At 36.5% G+C, this 25,728-nt stretch overlaps 1 protein-coding gene and 1 long non-coding RNA gene across 2 annotated transcripts; both read left to right on the top strand.

The window, feature by feature from the left end:
* Positions 1 to 14,160: 14,160 nt before the first annotated feature.
* On the top strand, positions 14,161 to 16,588 carry LOC114381517 (protein sym-1-like). Its single transcript, XM_028340793.1, has 3 exons — positions 14,161 to 14,408; positions 14,836 to 14,927; positions 15,948 to 16,588. Exons 1-3 carry the CDS (start codon positions 14,259 to 14,261, stop codon positions 16,351 to 16,353), a joined length of 648 nt encoding a protein of 215 aa, XP_028196594.1. The 5' UTR covers positions 14,161 to 14,258; the 3' UTR covers positions 16,354 to 16,588.
* Positions 16,589 to 17,324: 736 nt separating this feature from the next.
* Positions 17,325 to 17,973, top strand: LOC114381826. The gene is made up of 2 exons (XR_003660089.1): positions 17,325 to 17,468; positions 17,558 to 17,973. It is a non-coding gene; the product is annotated as an uncharacterized LOC114381826 (long non-coding RNA).
* Positions 17,974 to 25,728: the final 7,755 nt, after the last annotated feature.

The following is a 25,728-nucleotide window of genomic DNA, read 5'->3' as shown; positions in this document are numbered from 1 at the left end:
TCTCGAAGGTTTTCCACCGTTCTTCATCATTCTTCGTTCGTTCTTCGTCATTCTTCGATCTTCAACCGGTAATTTCCCGAAATCAAACCTTTCAATTCATTCTATGTACCTTTAGTGGTCTCCACTTATTTCACGTGCTTTTATTTTTATTTCATTTGCTTTCCGTACCCCCTTTTGACGTGCTTTAGTCATTTAGTTAAGTCATTTTCTCGCCTAATAAAAAATAAAATAAATTTCCACCGATCATTTAAGTTGTAACATCTTTTAATTTCTGTTAGAATAAAATCCGACCGATCTATCATGTCGTAACCACGTTTAAAACCAAAAAGAGGCAAAATAATAATATAATAATAAAAAATATCTTTAAATAAAATAATAATAAAAAATCAATCGGATGTTTTTCTTTGGGATTTTCTTTCTTAATTGAATTGACTAATAACCAAAGTGAAACTAAGGCTAAAATCAATTCATAAACCAAGCTTTTGTCATCACCTAAAAACCATTTGTAAGGTCCAACGTCTTAAAATGGTCTTTTCCGCTTTTATTGGTTAAACGTGGATTTTTAAAAAACCTAAAATCAACACATAAGCTTTGTCACCTCTTTCAAAAAACCAAGAGATCATTAATGGTCTAATGCCTTAATGTTTTTTCTCATTTCAAAAGAATCGAAAGACTGTTTAATGGTCCAACGCCTTAAATGACCTTTTATTGAATCAAAATATATCTTGCAAAAAGATAAAAACAATTTAACCAACGTTTAGTTCTCAAAAAACTACGTAGGTCTGATTTCCTTATCACAATTGAGGAATACGTAGGAGCAAGGGAAACACCCTTGTCGACCACAAAAAGATAAAAAATACAAAAAGGCATAAAAACGTAAAAAGGGGAAGATAAAACAAATTGAAGTCATATTTGCACACTTAAAGGTTGTCGTCCCTTGTGACGGACGTGTGGGGTGCTAATACATTCCCCATGCGTAAATACAACTCCCGAACCTTTCACCCTTATAGTTCATAGACCACGCCTTTTCCGGTTTTTCTGACGTTTTTCTCGAATAAACGTTGGTGGCGACTCCGCACGTTTTCCTTTCTTGGAAGACGCACCCATGAGTCTCACGTCGCCCTCCCGTCGAAGGGTAGGTTGCGACAGTTGGTGACTCCACTGGGGACGTTTTTTAGAGAGTTAGGCCAATCAATTAGTGTGCTTTCCTTACTATTACTTCCCTTTTGTTCTTTTTCTTTGTCTTTTTTTCTTCTTCTTATGTTCTTGTATATATAAACACTATTTGCACACACGATGAGTTGGAAAGGGGCCCTATACCCGGGTCCGTGGGAACATAAGGAGTGGAGGTGAATTTGTGGTCATGCTAGGTCTCCGACTTGCTTGATTATAGTGAACCCTCATCTAGAGTTTTTCTCTTTGATAACATATTGTTGCTAGTAGTCCCTATTGCCGCAATATGTTCTTCGAAGGGGATGATACCTCTAGAGACCATCAAGAGAGATATGACCACCTTGGGAATTATCACTAAAAGCCCTTTTAGCTCCCTCCCATATAGGTCCCTAAAATAGGGGCACGAAGCAAACACACTGCGTGCCATTTTTTACACTGCCATGCATGTAGTCAAATGTCGTGTAGCCCTTTGATTATATTTGTTTGTGGATATTGTTGTACTATGTACATCCCCGTGTTGTGCCTTTCGCATATGCATCATGCACGGGTTTCGTCTTGATCCCCTCACTTTGGCAAACCAACGGAGGGTCTGTGTCACCTTCTTAAATACATACATCGGGCGCCGTGCTACCCCAAACGTTGTATCTAAGAAGGAGACAATTTCCCGGGCTCCCGTATTCATAAAATTGCATTTGTGTCATATGCATTTCTTCATGCATTCATCCATTCCACCCATGATAGATGTCGGAGTTTTGATTCGCACTGGTTTTGTTTCGCTTTAGTAAAACATGGGAACAAATCAAACCGGAAAAAGATTCTATCAAGTCAAGATTAAGGGCCTAGATGTCACCAGCCTTAAAGAGTTAGGGCGGTTGATGGGACCTCTCCAAATGCAAGCCTTCCGCAAGGCGTACGGAAAGATTTTAGATTTGACCATAGCGGAGATATTCACGGAAACCGTTGTATCCCTCACCCAATACTATGACCAGCCTTTGAGATGCTTCACGTTTGGAGACTTCCAATTAGTACCGACTGTTGAAGAATTTGAGGAGATTCTAGGATGTCCTCTTGGGGGAAGAAAACCGTATCTTTTCTCCGGGTTTCTTCCCTCCTTGAGCAAGATTGCAATTGTGGTCAGGGATTCGGCAAGAGAGTTAGATCGTGTAAAGCAAACTCGAAACGGCATAGTGGGCCTACCACGGAAGTACTTGGAAGGCAAGGCAAGAGATATGGCGAATCAAGAGGAGTGGGTCCCGTTTGTGGACGTATTAGCATTGCTAATCTTTGGGGTTGTCCTCTTTCCAAACGCGGACGGTTTGGTGGACCTAGCTGCGATTGATGCTTTCCTTGCATATCACCATAGCAAAGAGAGCCCGGTGGTAGCTATCTTGGCGGACTTATTTGATACATTTGACCGAAGGACTGAGAAGAGTAGCGCACGGATCATCTGCTGCTTACCCGCTCTTTGTGTATGGTTGGTTTCGCACCTATTCCAACAAGACATAAGACACCTATGTCCGCTCCGAAGCCATCGCTCATGTGTCGAAAAGACAAGAGTAGATTGGGACCAACACTTGGTTGGGATAGGAGGCAGAACAATCAAATGGTTTCCTCGATGGAAGGAAGGAAAGGAGGGAGTTCTCTTCTCATGTGGGGACTACCCAAACGTCACTTTGATAGGGACGAATGGTTGTATTAACTACAATCCCGCACTTGCTATAAGACAGTTAGGGTACCCCATGAGGGGAGCCCGGCGGAAAAGAGCCTCTATCCTTTCCTTGTGAGAGATTTTGGCGCGCAAAGTTTCAAGATTATACAAAGAGTCCACAAGGCGTGGGAAAGCCCGTTAAGGAAAGATAAAGAACTTAGGGGCATCCGTAATGGCATCATCGGTGGTTATCATGAATGGCTGAAAGTTCATACACGAGGGTTAGATTGGCTCTCCAAGTTGAAAATTATCAATGAGGAGAACTTCGAAGCTCCGGAAGAGGATGAAGAAGTCTGAGCTCTAAAAACAGAACTAGGAAAAGCAAGACTTGCCAAAGAAAAATTCAAGATAGTTGCTACGGACGTCCGGAAAGAGTGTGCCGAGTTACGAGAAGAAAATGCAGCTACCGCAAGAGCCCTTGAACAAGAAACCAAGAGGACTCGCAAGGAAGAGCATGGCCGAGACAAATTCCGTGGAGCTTTGTGGGACAACAACAGTGAGCTCAAGCTTCGAAGGGAAGAGAGAGACCAATCACGAGCACATAGCATGGTCTTAAAAGAGGAGTTAGCTGCTTGCTCAAGGTCCAAAAGAACCTTGTCTCAGCGTTTATGCGAGACAGAGACAAATGTGATCTCTTTGATGAACCGTTGTTCAAACTCTTTGATGAGATCTCCTTCCATCACGTTCCCCGAGAGGAAAATCAAATGGCAGATGCACTTGCCACTTTAGCGTCCATGTTCTAGCTAACACCGCACGGGGACCTACCGTACATTGAATTCTGGTGTCGTGGCAAACCCGCACATTGTTGTCGGGTGGAAGAGGAACGGGACGGTAAGGCTTGGTATTTTGATATCAAGCAATACGTTGAAAGCAAAGAGTACCCACCGGAGGTCTCTGACAACGACAAAAGAACATTGAGGAGATTGGCGACCGGCTTCTTCATGAGTGGAAGCATACTATACAAGAGAAACCATGACATGGTTCTGCTATGCTGCGTGAACGCTAAGGAAGCAGAAAACATGCTGGGGGAGGTCCATGAGGGCTCTTTTGGTACGCACGCTAATGGGCACGCCATGGCTAGAAAGATCTTAAGGGCAGGTTACTATTGGCTCACCATGGAGAGCGATTGCTGTCTCCATGTGAGGAAGTGTCATAAATGCCAGACATTCACAGACAATGTCAACGCTCCGCCCTTGCCTTTGAATGTCTTGGCCGCACCATGGTCATTTTCCATGTGGGGGATAGATGTGATTGGGGCCATAGAGCCCAAAGCTGCAAATGGACATCGTTTCATCCTAGTGGCGATTGATTACTTCACTATGTGGGTCGAAGCCGCATCATACGCTAGCGTCACCAGGAGTGTGGTGGTCAGGTTCATTAAGAGGGAAATCATCTGCCGATACGGTTTGCCGAGGAAGATTATCATGGACAACGACACCAACTTGAATAACAAGATGATGGGGAAATGTGTGAAGAGTTTAAGATCCAACATCACAATTCCACGCCCTACCGACCAAAGATGAACGGAGTCGTGGAAGTAGCCAATAAGAATATCAAGAAGATTATCCAGAAGATGACCGTGTCATACAAAGATTGACACGAGATGCTCCCCTTCGCGTTACACGGTTACCAAACCTCAATGTGCACGTCAACCGGGGCAACACCGTTCTTGTTGGTATATGGAATAGAGGATGTGCTACCGTTTGAGGTGGAAGTCCCGTCATTAAGAATCTTGGCGGAATCAGAATGGGCCCAAGCACGTTTCGATCAGCTTAATCTCATAGAAGGCAAGCGTTTGGCCGCCATGAGTCATGGGCATTTATATCATAAACGAGTGAAGAACGTTTTTGACAAGAAGGTACGTACGCGCCGGTTCAGCGAAGGGGACTTGGTGTTGAAGAAAGTCTCCTAAGCTCTGAAAGACAACAGAGGGAAGTGGGCCCCGAACTACGAAGGGCCTTTCATTGTAAAAAGGGCTTTCTCCGGAGGGGCCCTGGTGCTCACCAACATGGATGGTGAGGAGCTACCTTCACCCGTGAACTCTGATGTTGTCAAGCGGTACTACGCTTAGGATCTGGGGAAATTGAGGAAGTCATTGCATGTTCTTTTATTTTTGTGTGTCCTTCTTGGTTTCCCCCAGGGATTCATGTTCGCTGTAATTTTCTCGTCACAGCCTTTTAAAAGAAGAGAACATGGGATTGAGGTTCCGGTCCTCACTATGTGCTTTAAAATATGTGCAGTATTTGATAACCTGAGCCTTTTCGCTCAGTCCATGGAATGCCCCAAGTGCTTAATTAAAACTGAACCTAACCAGCTTTCACTAAAAAGATTATTGCATTTGAAAATGCTCATGCATACGCATACACATGCATATTTTGTTATCTTATGACAGGAGCAGAATCGTCTTAGGCAATGGTCAAATGCCGGGCCGGATCCAAAGGCAGAGACCAATCAAGGTAAACGGTAGCGCAACCATAGTTTGCTGCGCAATGTCGTTTCCTGTTTTCAGGTACTTAGGGACAGACGCGAGTAGAGGCTAGGATCACAATCGATACATCTTCGTCCCATGCCCAGCTCTGGACAAGCGGAAAGCGCAGCTGGGAGGCAGCCTAGTATCCTTTAAATTCCCAGTAATTATTACTGTTGTGTCTTTAAAGTAAATGTCGAATGCCTAATCTACCCTAAGGGGGTTCGAGTAAGCGAACGCCGACCCATAGAGAGCGCATACCTGTGTCTTCCCAAAAAAAAAAAAAAATACAGGGTTAGCTCGCCTGGGCGAGCACCCATGCACCTAGAAACATAAAAACGAGGGAGGGGGAGTTTCTCTCCACCCAAAACTCCCCTCCCTCATTCAAAAAATGTAACACCCACGGGATTTGCAGATTTTTGCCCCTAGGCCACCATTTTTGCGCTTTGGCTTCCATTTTTAGTGTCTTTGGTCACTCCATACAAGTAAGTGCACTACCCGTTGGTTTCTAGCTTTCCATTGATGCCTTTTATGCTTTAAATGGTACATAATTTGACCAATTCTGTGAGACAATTTGGGGCAAATTTATGCTTTGTTTCTTTGAATTAAGGGGTTGTAGGGGATGGCCTTAGGCCTAGGTTGTGTTCTGAGATGATGGGACAAGCCACATTGCCCCCATTCCCTTGTTGTTGGTACCCAAAAGTGCGCCCACCAAGTGCTCGGTGAAATGCCAATGGTATTTTTGCCTAAAGTTTGTAAAAATGGCTTTTAGATTGTATTTGTGTATGTATGATTACCATTTTTTGGATGCGGACAGCTTGCGAGAATTAGGATAAATGCCAAAACATGACTTAGGCCTAGGGGGGGCATGCTTTTGTTTGTTGAAATACAAGAAGGCATGATGTGTGAGAGCATGTTGGTGAGGTTTCCCCTTAACGGAAACGCTTGGTTTGGACTACACCATATTTTCCTTGTACCTAGATAGTGTGAAAATGTTGTTCACCATGTACATGTGTATGTTGAATAGGTAGCTAAATGCTTTGCAAAATGTGCATATATGTTGAAAATGGCACGGAAATGCTTCTCAAAGTAGGAACATATGATATGAAATTGCCTTTCAAGAATGTGAATGAGTAGTACAAAAATTGCTTTTTCAATGAAGGTGCAACATAAAATTGTTTTCAAATGAGTGTAAACATGTGCGAATATATAATGTGAAGTTGCCTCTCAAATGTATGAACGTATAACAAAAAGAATGAGGTAGGTGGGTAGCAAAAGCCTTGGAAAATATGTATGGATAGTTTGACACATAGTGTAAGGAATTTATTTGCCAAAAAAAGTAGGTGCATCTTGTAGGGTGTCATTCATCAAGAGAAAGATAGGTATAAATGTATGAATATACTAGGAGAACCCGTGCATTAATGTGTAAGCATTCCTTTCAAAATTCATATGGATGTTCATGCTTTGTTGGAAAAAGGGTACGTTGTTTGGCTTGATTTGGCTTTCGTTTTGAGTAAGTTTTTCTTGAACTAACTTTCTAAACGATTTTGCAAGAAATGCCTCCAAAGAAACTCTCCACGAAGAGGTCTAGAAGAGACGCCGCAGCGGAAGGGTCCAGTGCCACCCCCGAGTTAGATAGTCACCATTTCCGGAGCGCCGAGCACCAGCAGCGCTTCGAGGCCATCAAAGGATGGTCATTCCACAGAGAGAGGCGCGTCCAACTCAGTGCCACCCCCGAGTTAGATAGTCACCGCCTAAGAATTCTTTGTCTTAACACATTGGAGGGTACATCCTTGTGGTACAAGTAGAGGGTACATCTACTTGGGTTGTAATACTGAGAACAAGAGAGGGTACATCTCTTGTGGATCAGTTCAAGTGGATGGGACATCCACTTGGTTGTTCAAAGAGAACAACGGAGGGTACATCCCTTGTGGATCTTTGGTTGTAAAGGATTTTACAAGGTTATTGAAAATCTCAAGAACCGGTGGTTGCTTGGGGACTGGACGTAGGCACGGGTTGTGGTCGAACCAGTATAAATCTTGTGTTTGTCTTCTTCTTCCCTATACTCTTTATCTTTCCGCTGTGTACTTTTTATTTCCGCTTTACTTTTGTCTAAGTTATTTTTTCTGTTCTTTACTTTCTCATAACTTAGTAGTAAAGCCTAATTGAATCTAGTAACATTAAGAAGAATAAATTTTTAATTAGTCAAGACATGTTCATAATTAATTGAAACCCCCCTTCTTAATTATTTCAAGGCCACTTGATCCAACAACTTCTACAAAATAGTCTTGGTGACATATACAATGGTTGAGAAGAAATGAACAACATGTTGACAGTTCAACATACCCAAATTAAAGCTTTTTTTGAGACAAGTATGCACGTGGTTAGGCATGTGTTTAAAGTTACCTTGTACAAAGAACTACTTGGCATGGTAGCAAGGTACACTTTAAATGAAATTGCTAGTGAGTATGAGTGTGTACCTTATGCAGGCAAAAACCCTTCACGTCGTGGATGTATCGTGAGGACTAACCACGGTCTTCCATGTGCATGTGATTTGTCTAAATATGTTGTTGGCTCCATACCACTAGAGACCATCCACATTTTTTGGTGTAGACTTAGTTTTTTAGATCAAGGGTTATGTGAGGCTGAGGTGACCATAACTTAGGAGATGGAAACCATATCGAAATGATTTGAGCAGCTCGATGCTTGTGACAAAGTAAATTTGAAGACAAAGCTTCGAGAAATTGCTTATCCTGATCTGAACTCTATGTGTCGTCCTCCAGAAAAGGTGAAGACCAAAGGTGCTCCAAAAAAACCGTCGACCCAACAACAAAAGTCAACAAAACATGATTTGTCTTATTGGGAGTATGTTGATGCGTTACACTCTATCCAAAATAGTAATTCTTTTAGTGAAATGTAGTGCATCATCATTTGAGCAATCAATACAGAGACAGAATATTCCAATGTTGAATCAATTTCATGCGGTAAACCAGGATTCTATTGAAAACATTGTTGATGTCAAAGCGTATGGTAACTGTGGTTATTGCGCAATAGCGGCCTTATTGGGTATGGGTGAAGAATCGTGATCATTGGTGCGCAACCATCTGCATAAAGAACTCACAAACTGGTCGAAAGAGTATATCAACCTGTTTGGTGGCATAGAGAGATTTAAGGAATTAAAGCATTCCCTACTTGTTGATGGATTATCTATGGTGTGTAAGTTTATTGTTATGTCACTTTTTCTTAAATTAACATTTAAGTAATTGTTATTTGTTGTTTGTTACATGTAGGTTACCATAGACAAGTGGATGAATATTATGGAAATGGGATATGTCATTACTTCACGATACAACATGATTATTGTTTCTTTTTCAAGACAACAAAGCATGACATTTTTTCCTCTTAGAAGTCAACCACCACCAGATTATTTTGTGCATCATGTAATATGCATTGGTCATGTGTATGTGAATCATTTTGTTCAGGTAATTGCATAATTATTATGTTAGTATAAATGCTCACAATGTTATTGGTTATCTTACATTCAATCTATTTGTCATTATGTAACAGGTTTTTCTACGAAACCATTGTCCTTTACCACCATTGGTGTTGTTGTGGAATACACATTACCATTATGAAGCAAAGCAGTGGCCCACCCTATACATAGGTAGAATGCAACGTTACATAAATTTGTCCAGGCTAAAAACCAAATTTGTTGATTTAGGTGAAGAATGAACATAAAATATGTTATTTCCACTGACATTTCTGTAAATAATTATTTTGTCTTCCATTTTGTTACGCTATGCATGTTAAAAATATAGGCATAAATAAGTACTTTGAAAATAATAAACATACAGTTTCATTAGCTAATGGACATCAATATAAACATTACATTAACTTACAACATAGTTGAAACAAACAGAAAATGCATCAAAAACTACAATTAACTAATACTAATTTTGCATTGAATCATGTTGCAATCGAGACATGTCTTCCATTTTGGTTAGCGGTTTACTAAAAATAGCTAAAATTTCTATTGAGCCAAATCATTTCTAGTAGTTAGACTGTACTAAGATCTTCAGCATGTCATCATCAATTTTTAGCTCAATTATTTCAAATTTGATAACTTTTTCTAAATACTCAGAATGACCTGGTTATTGAAAAAACAATCGCCTTACCATTTGTAATTCATGAATACCATAAAGGGGAATCCCTTGATGTGCAACTTACTTGATCACATCCTTTAGTCTGTCGATGCTACATCCCGAAAGAATGTCAAATCTTTTTGGATTTTTTCCTCTGAATGAGTAACCCAAAAAGTCATCTTGGCGTGACATGTTCCACCTCCTGTTGTGATATAGCAGGATATCATTAGTAGGAGTCATAGTGGCTTGATGTACGTTTAATATACCATCCGGTGTTCTACCAATGGTACATAATAGCTCAATTGGGGCAACACACGAGTATTGATCATTACACATTAACATTTTGTTAACATCATCGTCATTTTTCAATTGCATAGATTGAAATGCAAATTGGTTACCTACATCTGTGAATCGTTGTTGGTAGTAAATTTCATCCAAATATTGATTGTTGATTAGTTGAAGGGTATTGTGCATTCTGCTTTTTATTGTTTCAAAACTATAATCATTAGGTACTCGAATGGGTATCGGAGTGGAACTTTGGAAATAAACACCATATTCGTTGTGAATAATCGATCCATTTGGAAAAATAAAAGCTAATCTGGAGTTGACAATGGTTTGACTACTTGTTTCTCCCAAAAATGCTATAGTTTTTATACTACAAATTGGTTTGTAAAGGTAGATTGAGTGAGAATGTGTGATTTTTGAGAGTGTTTTTGTGGTATTTATAGATGTTCAATTAGATTGCTTGTGCTTTTTTTTTTTTAAAATAAACGCGTGTCACTTCCTATGTGTTGTCAAGTACAACAATGTTGTTTCATGCTTTAATGTTGCATCAGACATGCATTGTTACTATCAGAATTAAAATAACTGAGTAGTCATTTCTATGTCACTAAGTAGGTGTAATATTCATTTTTTTAAACAGACGCATGCAATTCATAATGTGTTGTGAAGTTTGAAAATGATTTATGATGCTTAAATGTTGCAAAAAAATACATTCATAATTTGTTAAGGACGAATTAATTTATTCCTCAAATCAACATTAACGGTTAATTAACGATAAATGGATAACAAAAATTTGTATAAAATAATTAAAAATGTGTCCGTAAGTAACACACCAAAATTTTAAATTAACCAAATGTCAATGTCAATAAATGAATGTACCAAATAAATAAATTATCCAAAAAATTAAAATTAACATCTATAAGGCAAAAAAAAACTTCAATGATCATCCGTACGCCGCCTACGTCTCGATCTGTGACCTACAGTTGGTTGGCCAATGTAGCTTCTTGCGATGCTCAGACATTCTTCAGCAACAATATAGGCTTCTGTTCCTTCGGTCAGGATCCTTAGGTTCAATAGTCTCTCCAATTTATCTACAATTGCTACATAACCATCCTAGTAAGTGCAAAAAAAACAAGCATAAAAGTTGTTAGTAATAAAATCAAAAACAAAACAACAAACACAAAATACAAAAGAAAAATATTACCACTGCATGTTGAGGACGATGCACATCAACGTCTATTTCATCAGGTGTCATTGCCGCCACCAGTTGTTGAGGCATATCTAGTTCAACAAATGTGTCATATTATTGAATTGGCGGAACTCAAGGAGGATCTTCTGGTTGTGCCAAAGTCATAAACAAATGTGAAATCATATAGAGTCACTCCATGTAATCTGACTAACACTGGCCATGCACTACATAAATTTTCCCTATAGGTACAATATAGTCACCGAACTGCATCCATCTAGCATCCATTTCTTCAATAGAAGACGAAGGCGCAGTAGGATGTGGCAGAATGGTCTGGATGTACCTAAACTGTCATACAACTCTCTCTGGTCGGTGAATGCCATCAAGGGACACCATCTGAGATGGTTGAAAATCAAGAAGATGACCTCAAATTCTCTAAACGAACGGTGGTCACCATATGGAATCCAACACACAACATCGGGGATCAGTTTGTCCAGCCGCCTACAATACATTGAGATGGGTAGTGCCTTGCTAGAGGTCCATCAGCATGCACGCGGTCTCCGCTTGTCATAATCCTCTGTAGTTAGGACGGAACTAACAGAAGGGAAATGCTTGTAGATCCAACACTAAAGATATTTTGCAAACATATTCATTAAATTAGGTGACAACATATAATAACCAACACCAATGAAAACAGAGTGATATATCCTGCAAGTTGCCTCACCGTGCTCTTTGACGTCTCATTTAAATTATTATACATATGCATAAGTGCAGCAGCGCCCTAAGCGTACGTCCCACTCTGATTCAAGTCACACAGTGCATCCAAGAATACAACGTGCACGCGTGTGGCACTCTTGTTAGCAAAGAGTGTGCATCCAAACAGATGCAACAAATACGCTCGTGCTGCTACGATCTAGTGACATGCCTTGATTTTTGTTTGATACACGTCTCGCAGCCAGGATAGTCGAACATAAAAGTCATGACATTGAATTGTCTCAGGTCATGCCTCTACAACGCTGATCTCGAGTAATTCCAACAACATATCGACAGCTTCGTTGATATGAAGTTGCTCGAAGGTATGGAACGCCCCTACGATAGGCAAATGTAGCAACGACGCCACATCATCCAAGGTGATAGTCACCTCTCCTACGGGCAAATGGAAACTACTAGTTTCCTTATGTCAGCGCTCCACAAAAGCAGACATAAGTCATCGATTGCATGTATCTAGGGAACATGCGATCAAAGGACTTAATTCGCTAATAGGCACAAGGACTTCAATCTCTGGAGCATGCCTGTTGAACTTAGCCATCTTCCTTCCATGGAAAGATAGCTTCAACTCAGGACGCTCTTGCAAACAATAATGTTGATGATGCAACAAAAAAATAATAAGTTATAAGCTACATGCTTTATGTTTTTTAAGATTTACATACTTTCCATTCCAGACACTCAAAGCAATTGATTTTCAAAATCTCTCAAAACTGATGTGTCATGGGGTCCACCTGGAAAATCCTCAACATCAGTAACACCTTCTTCAATAGGTGGTTGTTGCTGCTCTTCATTTAAATCCTCCGTGATCGTAGGAGGATCCTTAACCACATGCGTCTCTTGTCATTACCTATGGGTAGATGTGGTAAGCCTTCGCTGCTGGAGACATCATTATCATCATCACTAGCCTCTCTCTTCCCCAGGGCTTTTCCTATTGCTCGGCCTAAAGTCTGTCTGAAACCTCTAGCTCTAACTATTATCTGCACAATATTTTTTTAAACTAACAAATTTAAAATCTTTTAAATTTTTGTTTAAATCATTTTTTAAAACAAACAATTTTAATATATTTTAAATCTTGGTTTCAACAATTTTAAAAAAAATTTGGTTTCAATCATTTTTTTAAACTAACAAATTTATTATCACTTTTAAATATCTGCCTCTATTTTCTAAAACTAACAAAATTAAATTATTTTAAATTTTGGTTTCAATATTTTTTATAACTACCAAATTTAATATATTTAAGATTTGGTTTCAATCATTTTTTAAAACTAACAATCTTAATATATTTTAAAGTTTGGTTTCAATATATTTTTATAACTAACAAATAAAATTTGATTTCAATCATTTTATAAAACTAAAAATCTTAATATATTTTAAATTTTAAATTTTGGTTTCATCAATATTTTAAAACTAACTAAAAATTTTAAAATATTTTAAATTATGGTTTCAATAATTTTTTATAACTAAAAAATTTATTATACAATTAAAATATTTGTTTCAATATTTTTTATAACGAAAAAATTTAAATTATTTTAAATTATGGTTTCAATATTTTTTATAAGTAACAAATTTAATATCCTTTAAATATTTGTTTCAATTTTTTTTGAAAAAGTTAAAAAAATAATATTACAATATTTTAAATTAATTTTTTGGCCAATCTAATCTAATCTTAGTCTTAGCAATCTAATTTAATCTTAGTAATAAATAAAATATTTTTTTTATAAAAAAATTAATACTTAACAAATAAATCAGAAAAAATTATAAAATTACACTAACTATTACAAAACAACTTAAAAAACTATTCAAAAATATATATTTAGAATTCAATTTTTTTTTTTAAAAAAACTCATACATATTAGCAATCCATATGACCCATATGGATGTTGATCCGTATGGGTTTTTCTCCAGAAAAATTCCATTTTTTTCATCGCCAATGCTTCAAACAATCGCAATACAATGATTCAAACAACCAACAACAAAAACAACGAATCAAGCAAAACATGGAAAGAAGAATAACTTACCTGGGAGAAGATGAACCAACGAAGAAGAAGAACAAGCATGAACCAGGAACCACGAAGATGAGGAAGCAACGAAGAAGATGAACCACAAAGAAGAAGCCTGAACTAGAAAGAAGAACACAAACTAGGAAGAAGATGAAGAACCAGAAAGAAGAAGCGTGAAAAAATGTCGAAGAAGTGTGAACGAGTGCTTCGTACGGATGAGTCACTATTTTTTTTATAGTGAACAGGTGAAAGACATTTTAATCCTTTTACTTTGGTTGTTGGGTGTCCAAAAAAACATGTTAGGTGCCCAAAGCAAACACCTAATGAGATAGTGATGGGAAAGCTGAAGCCCAAGCCCATCAGCAAACAAGTGACAAACAAGTTTTGCCATAAAGTGGAAGCGATTACGAAGTTCCCCAAAATCTGCATATTAAATACTGTTTTCGAAACCAAACTTCAATATCTTGTTTTTTCTACTACCACACCACAGCATCTCGTATCTGTCTGCTACGTACGTTGGTGGAACGAAAAGATGATGAAGGTGTGGAACTGGTACCAAAATTGCCTTTCTGTTCATCCAGTAAAGACCCAAGCCATCAGTTCTGCCATTCTCTGGGGCGTTGGATATCTTTCAGCTCAGTACATCACTCATTCAGCTGCAAAAAAACCCCTTCAACTATCTGTATGTAACAACCCATTTCCCTTTCTCATTTATCAATTTTTGTATTGTTGTTATGTTAACAAATACTGCAATGTTGTTGAAGTGTTCACATGTTTTGGATTCCCAATTGCTTGCTTCTATACTTGCTAAGATGGTTTGCATTTCTAAAGATGACATTTTTTTTCTTTCTTTTTGTATTTTTAATGGAAAATGGAAGCTGATTTTAATGAAAAATATATATACCATCAATAGACATCATTTTGATTTCCAGCTTTATTGTTGATTTTGAATTTTGATATCTCCTGGTGGTGGTTTCGGCAATTTGCCTTGTTGGGAAGTTAAGTTGGCATCTACAATTTTTTGGTTGAAGCAAGTTGGTTTTGATTTATTGATTATGGACAAGATTTCTTGGCAACCTTAGTTAATAATATATTGATGTATGTGGTAGGATTCAGATGCTAAATTTACGATAAACTGGAATCGCTTGGTTGTTACAAGTATGTTTGGATTCGGTTTCGTTGGACCAGTGGGCCACTTCTGGTATGTGAATCATATTTTCTTTTTATTTACCAGCTTTCCATACTGCCTACTTATCCGCTGATCAATTATCATGTAATTCACCTGTAAAGAAATTCTTCAATATATTCATATCAAGGAGACAGATTTTAATTTGCAAAGTAATGGCACAAGTATGATCTTTTATGTGGGGACTGGGGGATTTGTAAATGACTTTGTTACAACATGAGATTGCATCCAATTTTTGAGACGTAACATATATAGGACTTTGGACTTCGTGATTTTTCGGCAATAAGTGCATCTGGTTTTGGAAATCCCTCTGTAAATGTTTATGCTCTTAGTAGGAGTTAGGTACTTCTCAGAATTTGGCAGGGGGCATGTTAAGCTTTGATTTCAGTTTACCTAAAATGTTGCTTTCATAACTTCCGTCAAGAGTAAAGACCTTCTGAATCATGAAAATTACTTGGGAATTTATTTTCTGGAACGTGTGGGGAAAGATTATGAAGTGAATTAGAAAGGCTATAAGCAAGGGGGTATATATGAATGCAAGATACTATATAAATGGGGACACTAATTTTTAATCATATTGATATCATTCTCAAGCATTTGCTGACCATATCATGCCATCTACTAAGTACCTACTGGGTTAGTAATTATATGCATTCTGATTTGTAAATGTGCACTTGAACCCACTGGATTTCACCTAGTAATTAAGAGACAAGATCTTTCCATCAGTAGGATAGTGAGAGCGTTGGTTAGCAATTAGGTCCCTCATAACTGTTGCCACTGTTAACTCTGTTGAATCTTTAGTTTACATGAATTTTTGTTCAAAGGTGGTTGTAATTTTCAAAAGTGGGAACTGCATTGACATAGCTCTCAAGTTTCAAGTTGACTTGCTTTGGGATTTTAAGATTGAAAAGTGTGACATTTATTTCACTAACATGCTTAAAGAACAGCTCTTCTGAAAATAAGTACAGACCAAGTTATAATTCCTGCTGCTAAAGGAGTCGTAATCACATGGAACCAACTTTCATGTCTTTGTAGGTATGAAGGTTTGGACAAATTTATAAGGTTCAAGCTTCAACTAAAGCCAAAGTCTGTGCGTTCCGTGGCCACTAAAGTGGCAATGGATGGCATAATTTTTGGTCCTCTCCATTTGTTTGTCTTCTTTACTTACATGGGATTATGTGCTGGCAAGAATGTTGCTCAAGTGAAGGATGACTTGAAGAGGAATTACGTCCCGGCCCTGATTTTAGAAGGCGGTGTGTGGCCCGTTGTCCAGGTTTTTAATTTTTGGTATCTTCCCGTGAAGTACCAGCTTCTCTATGTAAACTTGTTCTGCTTGCTGGACAGTGTTTTTCTGTCATGGTTGGAGCAACAGAAGGACACACCTTGGAAGAAATGGTTTGCATCATTTCATTCCACGAATGAAAAAGGAGGTCGATGTTGATGAGGAGATTGGTGGAAAAAGAAAAATTGTTTGATTAAAGCTTTTGAATTGTTTTGCTTTTTTTGTTTTGTTTTGTAAGTTGTAATGGGTAGATTTGAAGATAGATATTAGGTTTAATGAACTTTTTTGTTTCTATAGTTTCATTATTTGTATTTTTTAGTCCCCATAGTTTGAAAGTGGTTTTTTCTGTTTATATAATTTACATTTTAATTATCTCTTAGTTCCTGTAGTTTAAGTGGTTTTTTGAGTCCTTATGATTCGCATTTTAATTTTTTTTAATCAATATAGTTTGAAAGTAGTCTTTTTAATTCCTATATTTTATATTTTAATTTACTTTTAGTCCTTATCATCAAAATATGAATAATATTATCAATTACAATTAACTATAAAAATATTAGCAACTAATTTGTAATTAATTTATCGTAAGATAATTTGTAATAAAAAATAGTTGATAATTTATAACTAATTTGTAACTAATTATTTATATATATATTTTTTGTAGTAAGAACTAAAAGGTAATTAAAATACAAATCATTAAGATTAAAAAGATCACTTTCAAATTATAGGGACTAAAAGATAATTAAAATACAAACTATAAGAACTCAAAATATCACTTTTAAACTATAGAGACTAAAAGATAATTAAAATGTAAATTATGGGGATTAAAAAAATTACTTTCAAATTATAAGAACTAAAAGGAACGAATTGTGAAACTATATGGATCAAATAAGTAATTTAATCTAATATTATTTTGGTTGCCTTTGCCTAACCCCCGAAAATGCTGAAGGTAATACTACTTTAATATATGTTTTTTAAGACGCACTAACTACTACGGTCGCATAAGAAACGTTGTAATTGGTCACGCGGTGGCATTTTTGAAATTTTGATAAAGTTTACAACGATGTTTCTTAAGAAAACCGCTTTTAACAATGTTTATAAGCAGTGCAATGACGTTTATTTGAAGATATCATAACCACCGTCTTTGAATATGGTTTTAAAAATTTCGCAAAAACACTAATTTGGTGTAGCGCGCTACTGTGGTCTCAGTGAAGATTGACCTCGAACCCTAGCTAGTGACCTTGCATGTGTTCTTCTTCCGTTCATCGTCTTCGAAGGTAGTTGTGTACTCCCTCAAAAGCCCATTACCGTTAATTTGTGTTCCACTTTAACTGTGTGACCCTCAATTTGTGCTTCCTGTTTACAGAATCCCTCGAAGTGAAGCCTTCACCGTTCCGTTCAATCTCTGCGAAGGAATGCCATAAAAGTTCATTTGTGAAGTCTGCATGAAATGTAAGTACTGTGAACGAGTGTTTTCCTTCAAACATTGAACAATGCTTGAACGCATTTATGTTGGGTGTTTGCCCAATTTAAGTTATGTTGGGTGTGCGTATGTTGGTTGTTTGCCCTATTTGTCCCACTATTTGTGTGTGTATGTTGGGTTTTATGCTTGAACCCAATGTAATTGTCTGGTTTCATGACTATACGTAGTTTACTTATGCTTGTTGTTTGGCCTCATGTAGGGTAGTTGTTATTTTTTGCTTTGTGTTATGGTCTTTGCTTGTAACTTGAAACAAATGTATGGACCTTTTCGTTTGGCTGTATGTTCAAAATTTTAATTAATTATAGAGTATTTAAGCTGGTGAAAGCCAATGTAGTAAATGAAAGGGTCACCAAGCAGTGCGTTGGAAGCTTTGATCCTATCATCTGAGCCAATGAATGTAGTGTGTACATCTGAAGGCAGGATATGTCCTGCATTCTGTCCAATGCCCTAGGCAAAGGCTAAAAAATTGCAAACCCTAGCTAGGTCCACACCCATAAGCCATATTATAACAAAAAAAATAATATTTTTGCCCAAGTTCTTCTTTGAATTATGTGAGAATGCAGTCAAAGTACGGTACCAAGATTTCATTATTGTTGGTGCCTTAATGTTGAAACAAGCTTACATTATGGTTTTGTAGTAGGAAAAATCATTATGAAGCTATTTGTTAAACATATAATTGAGATAAAGGTGTGAGTATTGTCTCCCTCACGAAGCCTGGTAAAACCAAAATCAGATATCTATGGGTTTAGGTAGTAGAGGTCTTTAAATCACTGTGAACAACCAGTACTATCATTATGTAGTAGAGGAAAATCATTATGTAGTAGAGGTCTTTAAATCACTGTGAACAACTTTTATAGAATTCATTCTTCATGCATGAAAGCTAAACCTCTAGCAATACCAACAGAAATCTTCTTCCTTGTTGGCCAACTGAATTTGAAATGTCTATCTGGTGAGTGTTTTGTGACAGTGACAGATTTTAGACAACCAGTACTATCAACATTGAAATGCTACATTAAAAGGAACCAAAATTGAGTATATAAAGCAATCCCTAACCAAATAACGCTGCTGCAAGGCTATTGTTTTCCCTCAACACAACAGCCATAAAGTTAAACAAGATTAGGGTGTTGCAAACCAGAGATGATGCCTATGTCTTTTATAAACTCATGGGTTCCTTGCTCTAATTTAGGTGATAGTTGTTTGACTGCTATTGGTTTACTGTTTGACAGAATGCCCTGCATCATGGTATACATTTTTGGAAAATTTTCGAAAAATGAATTTAGTCATTAGTATCCTTAAATACAATATATGAAACAAAATTTAGTTATTCACAATTGAGTTGCTGATTAAGTTAGAATAATAACAATTTATATAAAAACAATATAAATATAATATACAGTTTCCAGAACTCTCCTAGAACATGGTTTGAATGATTTATCCTTTGATACAATATGTGTGTGCGAGAGAGAGAGGAAGCATAGGCTCAAACCCTGAAACAGCATGGCATGCATCAGGTAAAGCAGCATCACAAACCATGGAAAAAAAATTCATTTAAAAAATAAATCACCTAAATTTCCAGTTTTGCAACTGGCCTAGTACTGATAGCATCTCCTACAGCTTTAGATTACCATAAATAGATAAACAGTACCAATGAAGTCCAGCTCTGTTATGTTATAAATCTCCTAGTATCTATAGTTATAAACTTTCTAGTCCTAAGTATCTATTGTCATAAACTTTCTAGGATCTATCTTTGATTGCTAAGGATTAAAAAAAATAAGAAAGTAGATAGTTTTGCAGAACAACTGACAAATTTACAACAGGCCCTCAGTTAAAGTCTTCATAGGAATAAGATGTAGCAAAAATATTTTTTTTTTATTAATTGTCAACCACACATGTAGATTAATTATAGCAAATCATTTACTAATATCAACTACTATGGTCTAGCATATAAATATGGCTGCCTGTAATTCTTGTCTTGAAGAGCATCAAGTTATTGGCACTGGATTGCTACCTATCATGTAATTATATAGAGAAAACCAACTTCTCTGAAGATGTTTTAACTATCTAGAAAACACAACATGAACACTGCTTATACAAATAAGCAAAATGTAGGGGGGAAAATGGTAAACATCGGGGGTGGGTGAAAATTTAGAGCCACTCTCTTCAATATTGTAAATAACAGAAATCTTCTTGACCAGACTGGATCATAGGGAAATAGGCTACATTCCTGTACTAATACCTTACTGTAGTATCTCTCAGCTTGTGTAATCACAAGACCTGTTAGTGAACCAGCTATGATTTGAACTTCTAAACTCATTAATGAATATATTATATTTTTGGCTGACCAAAAATAAAATATTAGAAATAAGTTGTAGCTAAAGAAAGTGAGTTTAACCAATGACTAGAGACATTCCTGTAAAAAAAAAACATTATGAGAGAGATTTTTGTTTCTGCTATCAATTTACTTGGCAGCACACAAAAAACTTATACTACTACCCTATTCTTTTTAATTATAAAAGGATAATAATTAATCAGGAGATTGAGTAGGTCTAGGTGAAAATGAGAGGAGGTAGCCAGCTTTATTCAAGACACACGAATTAGTAAGGTTGGTAGGATTTGGATTTTGGATTAAAAGAAACCTAACCGGTAATTAGCTAGCATAATGAGCGATTTAGTGTGACAGAATTGATGAGGATTGTTTAGAAACAACGTTAAGGAGAAGTGAGGAGTATTTGACCGAAATGGAAATGATAGTGGTTTGAATTTCCAAAGGAAGGAGAAAGAAGAAAAGGAAAGGCGGTGCTAGATTGAAGCACCCAATAATTCTCAATTTGCACTCGACATATATCTGTCTCTATCTGTCTTATGTGTAACGTGGACCCCACCTTTTGTTCCAACCAGCGGCGCCATTAGTCTTCTTTACTTAGTTTCAAAGCTCACCCACCTCTCTCTCTCTTTCTCTCAATATATACCATATTAAACAATTCCAAACTCTTCTTTTGTTTCTCCATTCCCTCCCCCACTTGATTTTTTTACAATAACCCAATCACCAACAGTTCAAAGACATTAGAAAATCAGAAATATCATCAATGCTTCTAGGTTTGTTAGTGGTTTTTAGACTGGTCTCTATCACCCTCCTTCAATCTAATAATTTTAAGAAACAACTTATCTTGTGTGTGTGTCTATATATATATAAACAAGTATTTTTTAACTTTGCCTTTAGTCACACTTTAAACATTTACAAAACACTATAAACATTTATTGAACACTCTTAACTTTATATCTCACTCTATTACAAACGATTATATGGTAACACTTCAAACATTTATTGACACAGTCTTAACTTTAAATCTGACAACATTACAAACGACAATGAACTCTGCTACCATCACCATTACGACAATCATCCATTTCGACTACTTCTCTGCATCGATTGAGCTGTAGAAGGCTTCTGTAGGTGCGATCCCAAACACCAATAAAGAGTGATTATGTATCAGGGCTAAAGGATACACCAGAGATCTTCCCAAAAAAATCAATCTCTTGCTCCTTCTCAAATCCATGCTTTGCGTCGTACACATGCACAAAGTCAGTTGGCTCGACCATCGCCATGAACTGTCCATCAGATGTGAAACGTATTGAGCGTATAGCTCCAAGGTTGCCTTTAAGAACAGCAACGGATTTTGACAAGTTCCGAACATCCCAAACACGACATGTTTTGTCTTGGTTCCCAGTAGCAAATATGTTGCCATCAAGATGCCATGCAAATGCAAATGAGAGAAATCCAAGTGTCCACGAAAAGGTGTGATAGTCTACAAAGACAATCAAAATTAAAATTAGACATTCACAACTTCTCACACTTGGCACATCCACCCCCCACCCTCATCCCATTCAAGAGAGTCCTTAGAGAAATATACAGCCATGAACCTATGATATAGACAAAGAGAGCATGCCAACCTTTCCTGTTTGAGAATCCACTAGTAACCCTTCTGGGTAGTCTCCAACAATAACATCTAGTTTCCCATCAAGGCTGAATGAAGTATGCTGCAGACAGAAAGAGAACAAATTCATATTATCATTTGACATTTACCAATAGACATTGAATCACATTTTCCAACACTAGCAGCAGGCATCCACAATGCACATCCAACAAGAAAATTAGGAATATATATTTAGAAACTAAGATAAAGTTCAACCAGAAACTCTCATTTACGAAAGAAGAAATTCAGCCACATTCACAAAAAAAAAAAATCAGCAAGTAACATAGAAAGTGGGCAGAATAGAGAACGAGCTGAATTCACACATTCTTCCGTCCTTGGCCTGGGCCACTAAACCACATTGCAAAATCCCCCCTCCTTATTCGCATTTTCTTTACTCTCATCATTGCATCCAATACCCCGCTGCCACATTTACATTTGTTACTCTCCCTCCACCATTTCATCCTAATTCACGACAGCATACTTTCCTATCTCTCATACACATGTATGTCTCCTTCAGTCCACCTTCTCAGGTCCATTTCATTATTTTTTTCTTATATACATGTCCAAATGGCCATTAGGTACACTTGTTCTCAATCATCTCTCTCTTTTAAACTTTAACCATGAGAATCTATTCTGCCCATTATGGTACTATTTTGTATTTGTGAGGAGTTTCTAAGATATAGATGTGAGTTTGAAGGTTCAAAGGTTTTAAGAATGAAGAAAATTGACACCAAATGAGGGATTCTCCTTTCTATGGTTAGTACATATATAGTTTTAGGTTGCCCATCCAGATAATAATACTTCTAAGTCTTAACACCAAGTTTTAAACTGAATTATTCTTGGGTAGGTTTGTTATAGGTAAAAGAAGAGTGAAGGATTTATTGCTTCAAAAAGATAATCGCTTTTGTGCTGATTGCAATGCTCCAGATCCTAAACGGGCATAAGTGTATTCACCATTGTACATATTTTTGCCCAACTTGTGTAGTGACTAAATGAATTTACTCGAGCACAGGGTATCAGAAATTTTCCTCAAGCGCATGCATGGCTAGCTCTAGTCATTAAGATTTGAGTTGTTTTATTTGTATTGTTGCAGTTACTGTGTGTGAAGTAACTTTATTATTAGTAATATATAGTTAATAAATTTCAAATATTCATTAAAAAAATAATTAATTTTTAATTGCAGGTTGACCCCCTTTCAACATCGGTGCTGATGTAAGCACCGATGTTGAAATACTAACTTACAAAGACGGTGCTTACGCTAGCACCGTCTACGAAACCCGCGATTTCTACATCGGTCGCTCGCAGAAACGACTTCAAAAACGCAATGTTTTATATCGGGCATTTAATGAACACTGACTTAGATGGTGTCATTACAACGTCTGTGCTTTCGCCAGCACCGTTGTAAATGCCAACATTTCAAGGACCTGCATGGCTTAACAAACGATGTTGAATGAACGCGCTCAACGTCGTTGCTGAAAGCACCACCGATTTAGATACGAAGCTTTCAACATCGATCATTATGTTGGCACTGATATAGAATATTATGGCTTTCTACATCGGGCAATTAACAAACGTTGTTGAAACGTTAGCCTATTAGCGACTTTACATTCTACATCGTCTATGCACTGTCTTTGAATGTGGACTTCCACCGATGTAGAAATCGTGCTTTCCACTAGTGTAAGGCCACTATTAAACAGGTTAAGCCAAAAAGCAGTTGCTCAAGTGTCTTAAAAAATAATTTAACAAGTCTTGTGATAATTTATCTGAAAATTTGGTCTTTTAAATGAGTTGAGTGGTGTCATATGATCTATGTAACTGATTTCATTTTAACCAGATAAGACTTGTATTGTTGAGTCTAATTACTATTGAACTGCAAAAGCACAAGCTATAAGCAGGCTGAGAAATTATCTCCGTGTTAGTACTAGTTAAGTGCTGCAATTATTAGCATATAGTGGAAGAAAAGACAGATATAGTTTTTGGTAGATAAAGACAGGTATAGTTTGATTACAATTTCTGTTGCATTGAATTTGTGTGGACGAGGGTCAATGATACTGTAGAAAGCTTGTCTTCAGTGCACTATCATAGTCCATCTTCCAGGAATAATGTATAAGATAACAAAGTCATATACAAAAGATAAATAAGTAGTAAGTAATTTTTTTAAGTATTTTTTTTAGCATGTTATTCGTATAAAGTATCGTTTGACTTTTCTAGTAATTTTTGTTGAGGAACTTGTGATGAATTCTAATTTGCAGATCTAATTTTTAGTATCATTAAACTAGGGACTTATTTAAGACTCTCAAATTGAAATTGGGGAAAATAAAAAAAATAAAAAAAATAGAAAAGGAGATAGAAAGAATACATTATAGTTTTGGAAGATTTATAAGTTAAGGATGATTTGTCACAAAGAATAGAATTCATTCTTTGATAAGAACCTAAAGTTTTACATAAGAACCAAGGGAGACAGTTTCTTAACTGTTCTAACATAAAATTTCATCAAAAAATCCTAACAAAGTGTTTAGGAAGTTTATTTGTAGCTCCTACTAATAACCCTATATTAGATCAAAGGCTTAATAACTAATTTAATAGTTAAAAGACTTCAATCGATTAGTTATGAAATACCATTAACTCAAAACAACAATAAAAGGACGTGGTACTTCATTACAAGTCCAATAATAAGCCCAAAATACAATTAAAAATGAAAATAAATCCTATTCTAAAAGTTGATTAAAATTTATGAGTTTTACTGTTTTTTATGAGATAATTTAGTCTCTCGTCAAACTCTTCTTAAAATCTCCTACGCCTTGAATAATCCTCTGTCAACCTAGCTGATCACTTAGTGGAATTCTTCCATTCCAATCACGTATTTTTCATTCAGAGGACTTGAACTCAAAACTTTGCTTGAAGGAATTAAGTCTAGCACTACTCGGACCAACATCTTATTAATCCAAGTAATTTTAATTGAATACTCCATGACCTTGTTCTTTTATTATTCATTATTTATTTAAATATTACAAAAAAGCCTATTTTCGATGGTCAGACGGAAACCTCGAAAATCCGTTGGTAATTCAAAATTTCCAATGGACCAAGATCTGTTAGTAAAATAGTCATAGGAAATTTTAACCAACGAATTTTTGCCTCCCGTCAGAAATTTCTAACGGAATCTTTATGTGGGAAATTACTGACAGATATATCCGTTGGAAATGTTATTTTATGTAGAATTATTTATTTCATTTTTATTATTTAACATCGATAATTTAATATTCATTTTTTTGTATTTATATTATTTAACGTCAAAATTTTAATTAACACATACATATAATTAACGAAATACTCAAATTCATAAATCCAAAACAAATAGTAAAATAAATTATTAAGTTAAATTGAAAAAAAATGTAAAAGAAAAGCACAATGTAATATGTCAATAGTAATTTAGTGTTGCTAAGTTAGTAATCAAAATATTCACTGGGAGAGTGTCTCTGGTCATCTGCTTGTGGTCATCTAGTTAGTCATTGTATTGTTGTTGCTGCTGCTAGTCCTGCTACTGCTAGTGAGGGTGTTGATGTTGATCAACAATGTTTCGTGCTTCATGAGGTAGGAACTGAATGACAATTGACTGAAAGATACTAATCTCCTCCTTTGATTGACAAAACTTATCCTTTAGTCGGTTAATCTCTGCCGACATCTAGAGTGCGTCTGGAAGATCCTTGTGTATGTTGCATGAAGTTGTCATCTCCGCATTTAAAAGAGCAATGTCTCTAGTATTGTAAAAGTGTCCCTTACGCTTTGATCTCGTAGCTGCAACCCAACACCGAGTCTTAAGTCTTTGTTCTTCAGCAAAGTCTAAAGGAGTGAGTTGTGATTCACCAACACTTGATGCAGTACCAAACCTAGTTTGAGATAGTCTAGCCTTAAATTCTTTCTATCATTCATAAATAGTTATTATTTCATAAATATAATAAACATTTTAAAGAATAAAAAAAATGTAAGAGAATGGCCTCACTCACATATGTCTACCTAGATCTATCATCAACAAATTGACTAGTATCCTTTCGTAAATGAGTTTGTTGAAAGATGAGCATA

The sequence above is a fragment of the Glycine soja genome, chromosome 13 (genome assembly GCF_004193775.1).
Source record: "Glycine soja cultivar W05 chromosome 13, ASM419377v2, whole genome shotgun sequence".
Lineage (NCBI taxonomy): Eukaryota > Viridiplantae > Streptophyta > Magnoliopsida > Fabales > Fabaceae > Glycine > Glycine soja.
Note: the sequence above shows the minus strand (reverse complement) of the source record. Positions and strands in the feature narration are given on the sequence as shown.

Excerpts from the sequence above, each read along its gene's own strand:
- LOC114381517 (XM_028340793.1), top strand. The coding sequence starts at position 14,259 with ATGATGAAGGTGTGGAACTGGTACCAAAATTGCCTTTCTGTTCATCCA. Across the intron at positions 14,409-14,835 it reads AAAAACCCCTTCAACTATCT|GATTCAGATGCTAAATTTAC; the intron begins GTATGTAACAAC and ends TGTATGTGGTAG. Across the intron at positions 14,928-15,947 it reads GGACCAGTGGGCCACTTCTG|GTATGAAGGTTTGGACAAAT; the intron begins GTATGTGAATCA and ends ATGTCTTTGTAG.